At 40.2% G+C, this 15,135-nt stretch overlaps 1 protein-coding gene across 1 annotated transcript in view; it reads left to right on the forward strand.

Annotated features, from left to right (window-relative positions):
* The window catches only part of rasgrf2a (Ras protein-specific guanine nucleotide-releasing factor 2a), a 56,474-nt gene extending 42,880 nt beyond the window's left edge, over window positions 1–13,594 (forward strand). The window contains exons 19-29 of the mRNA XM_039614384.1: window positions 218–324; window positions 7,970–8,082; window positions 9,042–9,102; window positions 9,200–9,229; window positions 9,450–9,553; window positions 10,819–10,903; window positions 11,487–11,684; window positions 11,772–11,851; window positions 11,939–12,056; window positions 12,572–12,640; window positions 12,864–13,594. Of these exons, the coding sequence (XP_039470318.1) occupies window positions 218–324; window positions 7,970–8,082; window positions 9,042–9,102; window positions 9,200–9,229; window positions 9,450–9,553; window positions 10,819–10,903; window positions 11,487–11,684; window positions 11,772–11,851; window positions 11,939–12,056; window positions 12,572–12,640; window positions 12,864–12,959 (1,061 nt within the window). The 3' untranslated portion in view covers window positions 12,960–13,594. The remainder of the gene's footprint in view (window positions 1–217; window positions 325–7,969; window positions 8,083–9,041; window positions 9,103–9,199; window positions 9,230–9,449; window positions 9,554–10,818; window positions 10,904–11,486; window positions 11,685–11,771; window positions 11,852–11,938; window positions 12,057–12,571; window positions 12,641–12,863) is intronic.
* The last annotated feature ends 1,541 nt before the right edge of the window (window positions 13,595–15,135 follow it).

A 15,135-nucleotide genomic window follows, 5' to 3' on the forward strand; every position in this document is an offset into this window, starting at 1 on the left:
ACCCGAGCTTGAAGGATTGACCGCCCACAGGGGCGAGCGGGGAATTTTTTTTTTTATATATACATATATTTATGAGTAGGTTGAGTAGTGCCAGTAACTTACAATTAAAGCCAAACCCTGAAAGGACAATAAAAATTCTCTTGATACCAAAATAATAAATGTTGCCTGACATCATATTATATCTTTATTGGCTATGATCTCTGTTTTGTCCTTCTAGGTTTTAACAATTCTGAGAAAGCCTGTGACAAAGAATTCATCATCCGCAGAGCTGCTACTAACAGAGTTCTCAATGTGCTGCGCCACTGGGTTTCTAAGCATTCCCAGGTAAGTCCTCCAGTTAAGTTATAAATTCACCTATTTAAGGAACCTGGTGATTTTCTGTTTCAGTATAAATAGTTGTTCCTGTGTAATGTCACTGTAGGTGTATAGTTTAGAACTCTGGGTAGTAGAGACAGGAGTCCCCAGACAGCAGTCTTCTTGTCTTGCGTATATATTTAATATTTATGCGAACATATTTATGCAGCTGTACATGGGTAGTCTTTGATGGTGTCATTAGAACAAGCAAAAGCTAAATAACAAAAACTATGAGCATGTAAGTGACTACTAATGACAAGCTTTTTGTTTTTAATTAAGAGTAATGTGGTATTTTAAAATGCATTTTCATTAGCTGGAAACAGAGTTGCAAAACTCCTTGCATGCTTCACACTAGTTGAGAACATATGGTCCAACATACATTAAAGTTAAAACTAATTTTTAGGGAAAGGGGTTATGGAGATTTGATCTTCTGGAAATAGCTCCTTATCAGGAGCAGTGTATGTTTTGGGTTGTTAGCAATTTGGTAGCTAAAGCAACGACTCAGACCCAGTTTTGCTGTTGACTGCTGGAAGTTTTCTTTCAAAATCTTTACATATCCTTCTGTCTTCATGATTCCTTCCACACTGACAAGATTCCCATTTCCAGATGCACTGAAGCATCCCTACAGCATAATACTAGTGTGTTTCACTGTGGGAGTGAAACCTCTCTCTTCTTTCTATAAATATGGCAGCATCTGTATGGGCAAAAAACGCAATAATTTCTTCTCATCTCACCTAAGAATGCACTTCCAGTATGCAAAATCTGTCTCCAGGTTGTCCTTCGCATACTGGCTTGAAGCTGTCTCTTCTGCAGACGTCTGCACCCTTATAGTCCACTCTTGTCCAGGGCTCTAGTGATTGTCTTCTTTGAGACTACAGTTGCTGAAGTTTTTATACTGTGTGTGAATTTTAAATTTGACAAAAATTAAAAATAGGGGGGAGGGGCTAATAATTTTGCCCCGATCTGTAAATTTTATATATATATATATTTATATATATATATATATATGTATATGTATATGTATATATATATATATATATATGTATATAGTGTCACATTTGACCCTGGCTCTTTGTCTTCATTAACTGTTGATTGTGAGACTATTGTTAAACTAATGGTTGTTCTTTGTTCACCTTTAACAGCTGACTTCCCTCAGTTTGTTTTCTCTAGCTCTTCTTTTCATATTTTTGTGTTCATGAACAGTGATCTTGATGTTTATAGCTGTGCTATAACAGCAAGCCCTAGGGCATGGTGCAATGAACCACTTCTGCTTTATTTGTGAGGGGTGAAAGTGGTATTGGTCAGTTTTGTCCATTCTATTAAAGCTTCTTTGGAGGAAGAGACCTGCTGAATAAAGACGTTTTATTGCCACTGCCGAGAGAAGTGACACGGTAGACCATTGAATCATCAAGCATTTTGGACCCATCACAAAAGAAAGATTTTACCACATTAACAGAATGAAGAGCTGGACTTGTTCTCTATAAAGGGCTTGTGTTCTCTATAAAGCTAAGGTAGTAGAAATTGTTAGCAATTATACTGAAGTTAAATGTTGTCTTCATGGCTCTTGTCATCTCCATAAAGAAGTTTTTAAAACAATGTTGTCTGTAGAAGCTACTTTTCAACCCAAAGTGAGAGGAACTTCAAACTGGGCATCTAACCAATAATAATACTGTGCTTCTGCCTTGTATGTATATAGTTGACAATAAAAAAGTCAGCCATGTAAGTAAATGTGACCTAAGTGATGACTCATTTGCTCTAGAAAGTTTATAAGAAACCTAGAGCTGGCTAACTGGACCGTTGCTCAGCCCACCTGAAAGAGTTTTGTCAAGAGATTTATTCTAAATGACACTTCTTCAGCTAAGAGTCTAAGAGGAGAAACACACACAGACGCTGCAGTTTTAACTTGCAAGGGCGTTTCACAGAGCGTTCACATCAGAGTGGGGGCCCTGTGAAGTGCACGCTCTTATTGTGTTTGTTTTGATTGTGTCTTTTCTCCCGTAACTTTTTTCCCTCATGGAGGTACTTTTTGCTCTGCATGTCTTGTCTCCCACCCAGGAAGCATGGAGAAAGGTCATCATCTTCCCCAGGGTAGCGAAAAGATTATAATTTTCATTTTACATTACATAAGATGCTATTTTTGCAACTGAATATTTTAGCTTGGAAAGTAAACTTCTGTTGGTTGGTCCTAGGATAAGTGTTATGTGGCCATAACCTTTAATTTTTTTTAAATCATCCTACAAAAGTCAGTTCAGTTTGTGGCTTTTTACACTCTACTACTGCTGGCCTTATACTTTTGATGTAATTTTCTAGCCATTTTTATTAATTTTGTATGATGTTTTGCCACATCCGACTTATTATAACAACATATAATAACATTATATGTTACACTAACAGTGTAAAACTGCTACTTCTTCCTAAAAACATGGCCTTAATTGTTAACACTTATCTGCAAATTGCAGCTTTAACAGATAAAAAGCAGCCTAAAAAGTGCCACGGTACTTTTGGGGTTTGTTTTGTTGTTGCATTCCCAGGGCATCTGTGGTCACTATCATTTTCAAAGCGGGTGAAATTGATTCACAATGACTTATGCTTCATAACTGGAAAGATTATTGTCCTTGAAGTTGACTTTGTGTTATACTGTAATGATCAAGTGTTCTTTTTTTTTTTTTTTGAGAAATGTACTTTAGAGCCTCATGCTAACCATCCAGTAAGGTCTAAGGAATGTTCCAAGAATGGTGAGACAGAGAATTAATGGATCATAATTTCATTTCTTTTTTGGAACCTTACCTGCTCTGGAGGAAGTTAGGCCTGCAGTCTTTGTTATCATGGCAATGTACCCCAATGGGATGTAAAAGATGCTGGGAAATTTAAAAACAAATGAACACAGAAAAATAAAAAACCATTGGTAAAGTTTTCAAAAGTGCATGTTAGAGTTATAATGTCTCTAATTAGTAGGTATATCTGATATCCCTGTGTTGGTGTTGTTCCTGTGTCGTCATTGTAGGAGCCATTTATAGCAAGGTAGTTATATTCACCTGTTTACCATACCTGGTATTGACGACTATAAAGAGGTGAGCACGGGTGAGATAAAAGTACCAACAGCTGACTTGGACCTGTTATTTCTTTGGTGGCCCTGTGGCTCTCCCATGCAGATGTCAAGATGCTGACTCAGAACCCAACATTTTAGCCTTAAATCTAATCCATGCTCACTCTACCTTAATGTTCATCAACACCAGGTCAGTGACTGCTAGAATGCAGAATGGCAGTACAGATTTGGAGGCACCTCATTTCCAAGCTGTGCAAGTTTTGCTTTGGAGAAATGCACAGAGGATAACAGACAGCAATTCAGACTAGAGGTTGTAGTCACTCTTCTGTGTGGTTTTTATGTGGATGATTGTCTTGTCACTGTTGGTTCTGAAGAAGAGGCAGCTTCAAGCATTTGGTCCTCTCTGTGCTTAAGGAGGCTTTAAGTTCACCAACAAGCAACAGATTAGTAACAGACGAGCTATGCTTGCTACCATACCTCAGCAGGAGAGATCAAAGGTTAAGGACTTGGATTTGGACAGTGAAAACTTGCCAGTAGAGAGAGCATTGAGTGTTTAACCTCCTAGGACCTGCCGTCCACATATGTGGACATCACATTTTTGGTTATTTTGACCAAAATACTCAATTTTGCTCTACATGGGCCTGATATCCACTTACGAGGACATTATACTGCTACTGTTCTATCAAAATTTTAAATGAATATCCTCATTTGTGGCTCTCATTTTTCTTAAAAACAAAAATAAGGAAAAAAAAAAAATCTGGAAATTCTTTGTTTTTACATTCATCGGGCCCCAATATGCCCAAATATCAAAGAGAAATTAAAAATGCATGTCGTGGAAGAGTTCGGGTCTTAGGAGGTTAAATAACATGTAAGAACAAACATCTCACAAGGAGAGGGATATTATCCACTGTAAGTTCTCTCTATGACCCATTTAAGTTTTTGGGACCTGTTATGGTATCTACTAACATCTGGGCTGGGATGACATGTTGCCACCCACTCTTGCACAAGCATGGACAATCTAGATGGATGACAGCTTGTACATTATAATACTGAGAGGTCCTTTAAATCTTCTAACTTTGAAGATGTTGCTTCTGCTTCTGCTCAGTGTAATTCCACTGAAACAAACTAGCATTCCTCACATGCCCTTGGACATGTACAGCTGATTTAGCTGCGAGTAGAATGGACAAGGTGTTTAGAAAGGAGTTGGAAAAGTTGATCCTGAAGTTAAGGCAGTGAGGCAAACTAATATTTGGACAAACTTTGGGGTTTTCATCATTTACTTTTCTTTCCTGATTGATCCGGGGGAGGGTTGCATGGCTAATTAGGTTCATTTGGAGCTTAGGAAGGAGACAGCTAAAAACAGCTTTGAATCTAGCCTAGGTCAGCTTGCCTGGCTTGAGGCAAGGCTTCAGAGTTAGTTGCTATTTGCTAATTCAGAAGAAGAAATATTCAGATGAGATCAGTGGTTTGCAGAAAGGGGAAAATATGAAGAAGAGCAGTCACCTCAGTAGGCTTATTCTCAAGCTTATGGATGGCATTTTGAGAGTTGGGTTAGGCTTAGTAGAGCAGCTATACCAGAGGAGGCAAGGCATCAGGTTTTATTGGTTTGGGATCTTCACACTTCTGACCTTATGCTTCAACATGTACATCAAAAAACATGGCAGAGTGAACATTATCACATGCTTTCTCAGTTGCAGCAAAGCTTTTTGATTCCAGGTGCAAGTACTGCTACAGTATAAGGAGGATTTTAGCTAAATATAGACTTCAAGCAGCACTGGGACGTCAGCTGATGATCTTTCGAGATGAATGTCCATTTACTCCGATTAGAGTGGATAGCTTTGGGCCTTCTTAGGTTAAGTGTGAAAGGCGTCTTACAGCGAGAGCTGTGCGTCTGGAGGTGCTGTCATCTTTGAACACAGACGCCTTTATTAATGGTCTTGGGGCAACTTATTTCAAGACATCAGAATTTGAGGTATGATAGGATAATATCAGTAATGAAGGAGAACTGGAGTAACTGGAGGATGGAGTCGGGCACAAATACATAAAATTTAGAATTAGAATTAGAATTAGAATTCAAGTCACAGGTACAGGGCAACGAAATGCAGTTTGCATCCATCCAGAAGTGCTTTAGTCATGATATAGATATATTACAATATATATTAGCAATAATATAGATATGTAAGTATATTACAGAAATGGGTCTATTATGGTATGTTATAATGTACACGGTATGAAGTATGTTATGAATATTCTATAACTATAAGTATGTACAGGCTGTAGTGAGTACAAGCTATGTACAGGCTATGAACAGGATATAAATATGAAAAACTATACAGAATATGAAATAAAAAACTATACAGAAATATGAGATATACAGTTATACAGAAATGTGAACTATGCAAGTTATGAACAGTTGTAGGATTAAAAATTATCGTATGTACAGAATGATTATTTACACAGAACTATACAGTAGTGCAGTTAAGATAAGTGAGATATGTGGATAATTTCTACAGAGGCTATATAAAGTGCTAGTGGTTGTGAGTGGTGGTTCAGTCCATGTTATTATTGTGTGTTTGAGGGTACGGTTGTCCATTGTGTGTGTGTGTGTGTAGGTGGTTGTGGGTGTGTGTATGTTCAGTCCATGAGTTTAACGTGGGTCAGATGAGTTCAGGAGTCTGACAGCTGTGGGGAAGAAGCTGTTCCGGTACCTGGTGGTCTTAGTCCGGAGGCTCCTGTAGCGCCTCCCAGAGGGCAGGAGGGTGAAGAGTCCATGTGATGGGTGACTGGGGTCTTTGATGATTTTCCCAGCCCTTTTCAGACACCGCTTCCTGTAGATGTCCTTTATGGCAGGAAGTGGTGCTCCGGCGATGCGCTGGGCAGTTTTCACGACCCTCTGCAACGCCTTCCGGTCCGAGGCAGAGCAGTTCCCATATCAGACTGTTATACAGTTGGTCAGGATGCTCTCGATGGTGCAGCGATAGAAGTTCACCAGGATGTCTGAGGACAGGTGGTTCTTCCTCAGAGTCCTCAAGAAGAAGAGGCGCTGGTGAGCCTTCTTGACCAGCTTGGAGCAGTTGGTCGTCCAGATGAGATCCTCGGAGATGTGGACTCCCAGGAACTTGAAGCTGTTCACACGCTCCACAGCCATCCCCTTAATGTGGATGGGTGGATGTGGGTCAGCATTCCTCCTGTAGTCCACGATGAGCTCCTTAGTCTTCTCGGTGTTAAGCAGCAGGTTGTTTGTGTCGCACCACTCAGCCAGATGATCCACCTCCTCCCTGTAGGCGGTCTCATCGTTGTCACTGATGAGGCCAATCACCGTGGTGTCATCTGCAAACTTAATGATGGTGTTGGAACCATCAGCAGGTCTGCAGTCGTGGGTGAAGAGGGAGTAGAGGAAAGGGCTCATCACACAGCCTTGTGGTACACCGGTGTTCATTGTGATTGTAGATGAGCAGCGGTTATCCAGACGGACATGTTGGGGGCGGTTGGTCAGGAAGTCCAGTAACCATTTGCAGATGAGGGAACTGATGCCCAGGTCTGTCAGTTTCCTGATGAGTTGTGAGGGGTGGATTGTATTGAACGCTGAACTGAAGTCTATAAACAGCATTCTGGCGTAGGTGTTGTTGTTGTCCAGGTGTGAGAGGACAGAGTGCAGTGCAATGGAGACTGCATCCTCTGTGCTCCTGTTCTGGCGGTATGCGAATTGGTGGGGGTCCAGGGTGGGGGGGAGACAGGATTTGAAGTGTGCTAAGACCAGCTGCTCTAAGCACTTAGTGATGATGGGGGTGAGTGCTACTGGGCGGTAGTTATTGAGGCTAGATGGGTTGGAGTTTTTGGGTATCGGGACGATGGAGGTGGATTTGAAGCAGGCCGGTACCACAGCGTGGGCCAAGGACAGATTGAATATGTCTGTGAGCACTCCTGCAAGCTCCCCAGAACACGCTCTGAGAACACGCCCGGGAAGTTTTGCTAAGGTAAAGTTGTAGATAGGTTTTCAGTCCCCCCACTGGTTCACAGCATAGTGAACTGCTAATAGGGTTTGTTCCGTCTTGAAAATACAAAGTCTGGATGTGTCTGTCTCGCAGACCTGCATCTCTCCACCTGCTTCCTGCTCTCACTATAGATCACAATGTCATCTGCAAACATCATATTTCACAATGACTATGTCCTTGCATTTTTCAGCCTTTCAGATTCCACCTTCTGTGTAAGATGTAGTCCAGCTGTGTTCACTTTCCTCCATTCTTATGCTTCACCCCATGTTCCTCTTAAAGCACATGCTCACTAAAGTAATTTCCATTTTCTTCGCAAATTCTGGTTACCATCTGTCCCCTTCTATTTCTCTTCTTAACACCATATCTATCCAACACCTTTTCGTCACCTCTGTTCCCTTCACCTCCAACCTCACCCTCTCCCCTTCCCACTGTCATATATGAGTGCAAGCCTAATTAGATGTTAAATACACAATAAACCACTGAAATGAATCTTTCTGTGAGTGCCCACTACTCTTATCTTAACTTCAAGTCTAAGCTTCCCTATAAATATATATGCATGTGTTGTTTCAATCAGGACTTTGAAATGAACAGTGAGCTGAAGGTGGCCGTGATCAGTCTACTGGAAGAGGTGTTGCGAGATCCAGATCTGCTGCCGCAAGAGAGGAAAGCTACAACAAACATATTAAGGTACAAAGGGATTGCTGTAAATATCATTGTGTGCTTCTTTTTATCTACACACTGTCCTAGAATTTTTTTCTACAATAGGCAAGGTGAAGCCATAGACTGTGCATACAAAATAGACTTAGTTACCATGTTGTCACCATTAGTTTGCAAGCGGAAACTTCAGTGTAAGTGTTTAAGACTCTATCTTGCTTTTTCTGTACTCAAAGTTTCCATATTTGGAAAACAAGCTGGAGTGCTAAGATAGCACATTCTAGCGAGTTTGGTTATAGCTGTTATTGATAAACTGTAGGGGGGCAATGTGCAGACAAAGTTACATAGTGCAATTAGTAAATATCTGTAATTAGTAACAGACTTATCCAAGACAAGAATTTCAATCGTCAAAACTGAAGCATAAATTTCTTGTGATGGTCTATCCAAAACAGCTGCCTGTGTCTGTGCACCTGTCAATCCCAATCAGTTTAAGTCATACAAGTATAAATCTAGGATGAGTGAGTTAAACAGGGTTTTGAGTGCCGTTAACCTGGGCATTTTAACACTAGAATTTATGCGGACAAAGTCACATTTATAGCAGATTGCCTCTAGGATGAAGTAGGTATATAGCAGATTACATATAAAAAGAACTGATACTGCTAATTCAGCTCCCTCTGTTGTTAGCCTCATGACCCTGCTTTTGCAGGTCCCTTTCAATACCATAGACTTTATCTGAAAGATAGGCGTAGCTACCATGTTGTCACCCATTAGTTAGTGAAGACCCTTGTTGTTGTCGCCTAACTATGGATGAATTACTTTTTTAAAAATTCATGCAAATTTTAGATCATGATTTTGAAAGTTTAGTTGAGTTATTTTCTTTGCAACACAAAGTGTTGTAGAGGTTTACATAATGTTCATGAGTACAAATGCAGAACAACCTTCATATGACTGGTACTGCATGTATGTAATGCTATTTCATTTTTGCTCTTCAGTGCACTTTCTCAAGAAGAACAAGATGATGCTCAGCTCAGAATGGAGGACATATTACAAATGGTCAGTACTGCTATTTAGCAGAACAGGTTTCATTAAAGATTTTCCTGACAAGTTTATAACTTATTTGTCAAAATCCTTTATCTCATGAATGATACAGAAGAGCTGCCCGCTTCTACACTTCATTGTGGTAAGAATAATGTCATGTAGACCTCCTTCCCTTGTGGAAAATAGCCGCTGTGGTTACTCTGTGTTGAGGAGAATTCTGTTACCTCCCTCCTCAAATATCCACAGGTCGTTTCCTTATATGTGGAATTAATTTGTGCTTGTGTGGTACTGTAGTCATCTGAAGAGCTTTGCAGTTTAGTACTGTTTTTTACACATGCAGTTTGTTTGTCTGTGTTTTCAAGGCGGAGAGTCCTAAATCAGAGTGTTTTGAGTCCCTCTCAGCCATAGAACTAGCAGAACAGATCACCCTGCTGGATCACATTGTATTCAGGAGTATTCCTTATGAGTAAGTATGTTATACAAGATATTCAAGCTCTCCTTGCATCACCCTGGAGTTATTTAATATGATCATCTCTTTAAAATCTCTTTGTACAGCGTATTTGCCTATATTGAGTCTAGTCGGGTATCTCAACGTGCCTTAAGAATACAGCTGCCCAGTTTATAGTAAGTTAGCAAGTTAACAAGTTATACAGTAATTTAATTCGGATTTATTGGCCTGGTAAAACACCTTAAATTAGATGTGTAGAGGACTATAAGCCTGGATCCCAGGCGGATTAGCTGATATCATTGTCAGCCTACATCTAGTTGATGTAGGCTGCCAATGATATCAGCTGATCTGCTGGGATCCAGGCTGAGTTTGATTTTATGGTCTACCTGAACTAACACTATCCTTGATTAATATGATTAGCATAAAACAAAGGCTACGTTCACACTGCAGGCGAAAGTGCATCAAATCCGACTTTTCTGACCCCATGCGACCCATATCCGATCATGGTATGACAGTGTGAACGGCACAAATCCGATCTGGGTCACTTTCGTATGTGGTACTGAATCCGATACATATCCGATGTTTTAGAAAGCGACTGCTGTTTGAACGGTCATGTTGCATTAAATCGGTCTTTTACGTCACTGACACAAGACAGACGCCAATTATCAGCGCCGGAGAAGCGTCCGAGAAGACATCGCGAACGCTTCCTGGCCATCCAGTGTAGATGTCAGTGAAACTGTTGGGAAGACAACATTTTATTTGTACTGTATAATCTGCAGATTCTGACAGAAATCTGCAACTATCCTTTGAAGCACCGCTCCTCTCTAAAACAGCAATAAGGATAATTATTAGGTTATTTACATTATTATGTAAATAACAAAATAACTTAAAGCAAAAATTTGGAAACGTAAAGTCCGAAGTCAAACAATATTGTTCGCTCTGGGTCTAAACAGAGCGCGTTGTGTGTGACATCTTCTTTTGCGCATGCGGGCCACTTTGAGCGTTCACACTAGAGCGCATTTGCTGTCGCATTTTATTTGTAGTGTGAACAAGCAGACAAAAAAATCAGATTTGATCAAAAAATCGGAATTGAGCATTAAGACCTGCAGTGTGAACGTAGCCAAAATTACACTTAAAGAAATATAGTATTTGAGTCAAAGATAACTTCCCATAGGGGGCTAAAGAATTGGTGGGGTAAAGCTCAGAGACTGTAGGGAACAGATTATGACATGAGGACATACAGTATGTGTAACCTATGATTTTGGATATTTTCTGTCCTGCAGGGAGTTCCTAGGTCAGGGCTTTATGAAGCTGGATAAAACAGAGAGGACTCCATACATCATGAAGACCACCCAGCACTTTAATGATGTAAGACAGTGACTTTTTATCCTGAGCAGTGATGTAGTGGTGGTGCTTATAGGGAGTTTTATAAAAAGTCTGTGGTACAACAGTTGTCTCTCTTGTTCAGTCAGGGGCAAAAGCCAGACAGTTTCTTAAAAAGTGGCCAGTGACCACTACTTAGAGTACAGTACACTGGCATCTTGCCATGACATCCCTCTGTAAGCTAGAGGGAGACAGAACTGAAAAAGAGGATGCAACAGACTTAATAATACAAAAACATTCAGTAATCAGAAAGTGGAAATGGAAAAATACAAGTAAAAGCTGTGCCTTTAATTAAAATATATTTCTACATTTTAAATACTGGATTCTCACTGCTGAAGAATCAAAGGACAAGCTGCATTTAATAGCTGTCTTTCCTAAAATTTCAGTCTATAAAGAATAAAGCTTTCACAATCAAACTAAATATATATGATTATCCACATTAGATTGGTGGTGTATTCTTGTGCCTACTAAAGTATGCCAAGTAATATCAGTGACATAATTTGGCATATCATTGAAGGCAGACAAATTATTGGAAACATCTCTCATCTCTCTATACCTTGTTTCACAGATGAGCAACCTGGTAGCGTCTCAGATAATGACCCATACTGATGTGGCCTCCAGAGCCAGCTCTATTGAGAAGTGGCTGGCAGTGGCTGACATCTGTCGCTGCCTCAATAACTACAACGGAGTACTGGAGATCAATGCTGCACTCGAAGGCAGTGCCATCTACAGGCTTAAAAAGACCTGGGCAAAAGTCTGCAAACAGGTTGATTCTCCTTCTTTCAGAGAGCTGCTGAAAATAATACCACATCTGTGTACTGAAAAAAAATACTCTTTTTTTCATTATTTTCAGACAAAGGGACTGAGGGACAGACTTCAGAAGATTGTGTCATCAGAGGGACGGTTCAAGAACCTCAGAGAGACACTGAAAAAGTAAATATAGCCAGCGAGCAGAGGAAAATAATGTACATGTCTCAAATCAGTTCATAAACACTGTATATTTCTGCTTTGTCTGCACAGCTGTAATCCGCCATGTGTCCCTTACCTGGGCATGTACCTCACCGACCTGGCCTGCATTGAGGAGGGGACACCCAACTTTACAGAGCAGGGCCTTGTTAACTTCTCTAAGATGAGGATGGTAAGGAATACACTTTCCTAAAACTGGAATTTGGCACAAAACTCACAATTCACTGTGCCTTAATGGTCTATATAGCAGAAAAAAATGTAAAAAAAGATCATTTGAATCTGGATGTCAGTTATTGAGCTGCTTAAGTCAGTTTGAGGCACATATGCCATACTGTATTGAATACTGACTAATGGTCATATAGGACATGCTTATGATGATCTATTTAGACACTGAACATCTATGCACACAACCCCTGTTTTTGTCCATCTTTGTGATATGATACAACAATACCTAAAGAATTTTGGCTTAAATAATTTAATACTTGCACTGAATATCTACCTTTACTACTGCTGGAGGCCTAAACAACAGCATTGTACTGGCTCCCAAAAAGGCCTGTACTCTGTGCATCTTTTTTAATGAGCTTGTTTCAGATATTACAAGCACACACACACACACACACACACACACACTCTAGAAAAAAACATCTTGTCTGAAGCATTCCAGTAACTATGTCCTTGGTATCTCAGATTTCTCATATCATCCGGGAGATCCGTCAGTTCCAGCAAACACCGTACAGGATAGAGCACCAACCAAAGGTGTGTCTAATGAGATGTTTTTAACATGTAATTATTGTTAACGATTTTTTAAGCAGATTTATATGAGCTTTTTACAGAATAAAAAAATATACTGAAGCCAGTTTAGCAGCAAAATGTGTTTAATAACAAACAATCAATATCAGAGTAAGTGTATAATTTTTCACTGTTTAACCTTCAAGATAATCCCAAATCTTTAAATTTAACCTATCTCATTCCATTCCAGGTGACTCAGTTCCTGCTGGATAAAAGCCTAGTGATTGATGAAGATACCCTTTATGAACTCTCACTCAAGATTGAACCCCGACTGCCACCTGGCTAATTGCATCTTATAAACAGACATATATATACAATTTGTAGCTCAGAGCAACACATTCATTCATTCATTACACAGCAGGGGTTGTTACATAGAATCCCATCAATAACTGCGCTTGGGAAACTCAGGAGAAAATGTGCCTTACTGAAGTGTATATTTAGTGAGCAGACTATAAAACAGTGGTAGAGTTCTGTTACCTATTCAAAGTAGCGTGGCGCTACAAAGTAACCAGTTGCTGCTATCATGCGGAAAATACAAAATAATCTGCCTCTGTAGTATTTTACATAAACATTTTAAGATGAGCTCTACATTATTTGCACTATCATGGCCAGATTTACTGCTTAGGAGGCCTGATTCAGCTGACCCCTGATTCACTAGCTCTCTGTGCATTATGTGTGTAGTAAGACCCCATGTTTTTGCTGTGGTAGTGTCCAAGGGTCCCCACAATTTACACGATTTGTAAAGAAACATTGTAGCTCCATATTTAAAAGCTGTTGAAGAGCAGCACTTAAACAGTTTAATTGCTTCATATCTCCACTGTTATAATAATAAGAAGAAGAACAACAATAATAACTAGAAAGCGAAAATTTCAGAAGAAATTTTATGTGTGCCTATGCCGCTGCTAATCACTGTAGTTTGCCATTCATACGGCTACAGAGAGCAAAACTCAGAAGAGCAGCCATTCTCCACCATGAACTATGGTAAAAACAAACACCGCTCACGCTTCACAGATGACAGCTTACAGTTTTGTGTAAAGATGAAGTTACTTTGTACAGCGCCGATTTGCAGACGCTGTGCACACAGGTTCATGAGCAGAAGTCCCATTGTACCACGGCAGACCCGACAATGTTTGCATGAACACACTTTGAAGCATTACATTATAGACCACTTTTCACACATGCATTCACTTTTTGTTTTTGTTATTTTTACACAGTGTTCTGAATTATGAACAATGGTCTACAGCAGGGGTGGGCAATTCCAGGCCCGAGGGCGGTGTCCTGCAGGTTTTAGATCTCACCTTGGGTCAACACACCTGAATCACATGATTAGTTCGTTATCAGGCCTTTGGAGAACAGGATATGTTGAGGAGCTAATTTAGCCATTTAAATCAGCTGTGTTGGTTCAAGGACACATCTAAAACCTGCAGGGACACCGCCCTCGGGCCTGAATTGCCCACCCCTGGTCTAAGCCAATCCTGTGTATTATTATACAAACTTTGGTTGTGAGATTCAGATAACTATTTAATAAAAGCTAAATATTTTATATGAGAGTAAGAAAGAAAAGTATATCTTTGTGTCCACCTTTCTCTGTTAATGCCCCCCTAAAAGCTTTGCTAGATCCGCCCCTGCACAGTTACCAGCTGTCAGCTACACAAAAAGGAGCTTGGTCTTTGTCTCTCAGAAACAACTCATAACTTCCTTCAACTCATTCATGTCACCTAAAGTGTAAACCTGTTTCTCCATCACCAGTTCAGCTCTGATGATTCAGTAAGGACATCTCCTGATTTCATCTTCATGCTCCAGCAAACATCAGCTGATACTAGAAATTAAAATCAAAAGAATTCTAACAACAGCTGATCAAGCTTAAACGTGCTGCTGTTGTTTAGCGCGATAAATAAGAGCGAACAGCCGATCATTGATCAGTTTCATGATTGACGTTTCAACACGCGAGAGAATGACAGGGGAGGCTTCGTAACGACAGAATAAATCATAATGTTTTCTCTGAATGTGGGACGATTCCGTTTGTACAGCACGGCAACTCTATGAACTAACCCTAATGAATAAAATAAAGTCCAACGTCAGTAACTTAGTGCGCACACAGCTGTATATAAACTCCCGTGGCATTACGATTGTAAAAGGTCAACGAAAATAAATTACACCTAAACTCGGTTTATATCTGACCCAAATAGAGAGCGACCGGTGCTGACACGAGTTTCACCCGCCTCAATATAAGCCAAGCCTGGGTGCTTTTTCACGAAGGGTTGCTAGCGGTGCGAGCTAACTATGCTAGCGGCGCTAGCTAGCTAGCCGACTATCAGCAACACATAAGAGAACTGCTGCTAAATAAACTACACCTAAACTCGGTTTATATCTGACCCAAATAGAGAGCGACCGGTGCTGACACGAGTTTCACCCGCCTCAATATAAGCCAAGCCTGGGTGCTTTTTCACCAAGGGTTGCTA

This window comes from Oreochromis aureus, linkage group 7, assembly GCF_013358895.1.
Source record: "Oreochromis aureus strain Israel breed Guangdong linkage group 7, ZZ_aureus, whole genome shotgun sequence".
NCBI lineage: Eukaryota > Metazoa > Chordata > Actinopteri > Cichliformes > Cichlidae > Oreochromis > Oreochromis aureus.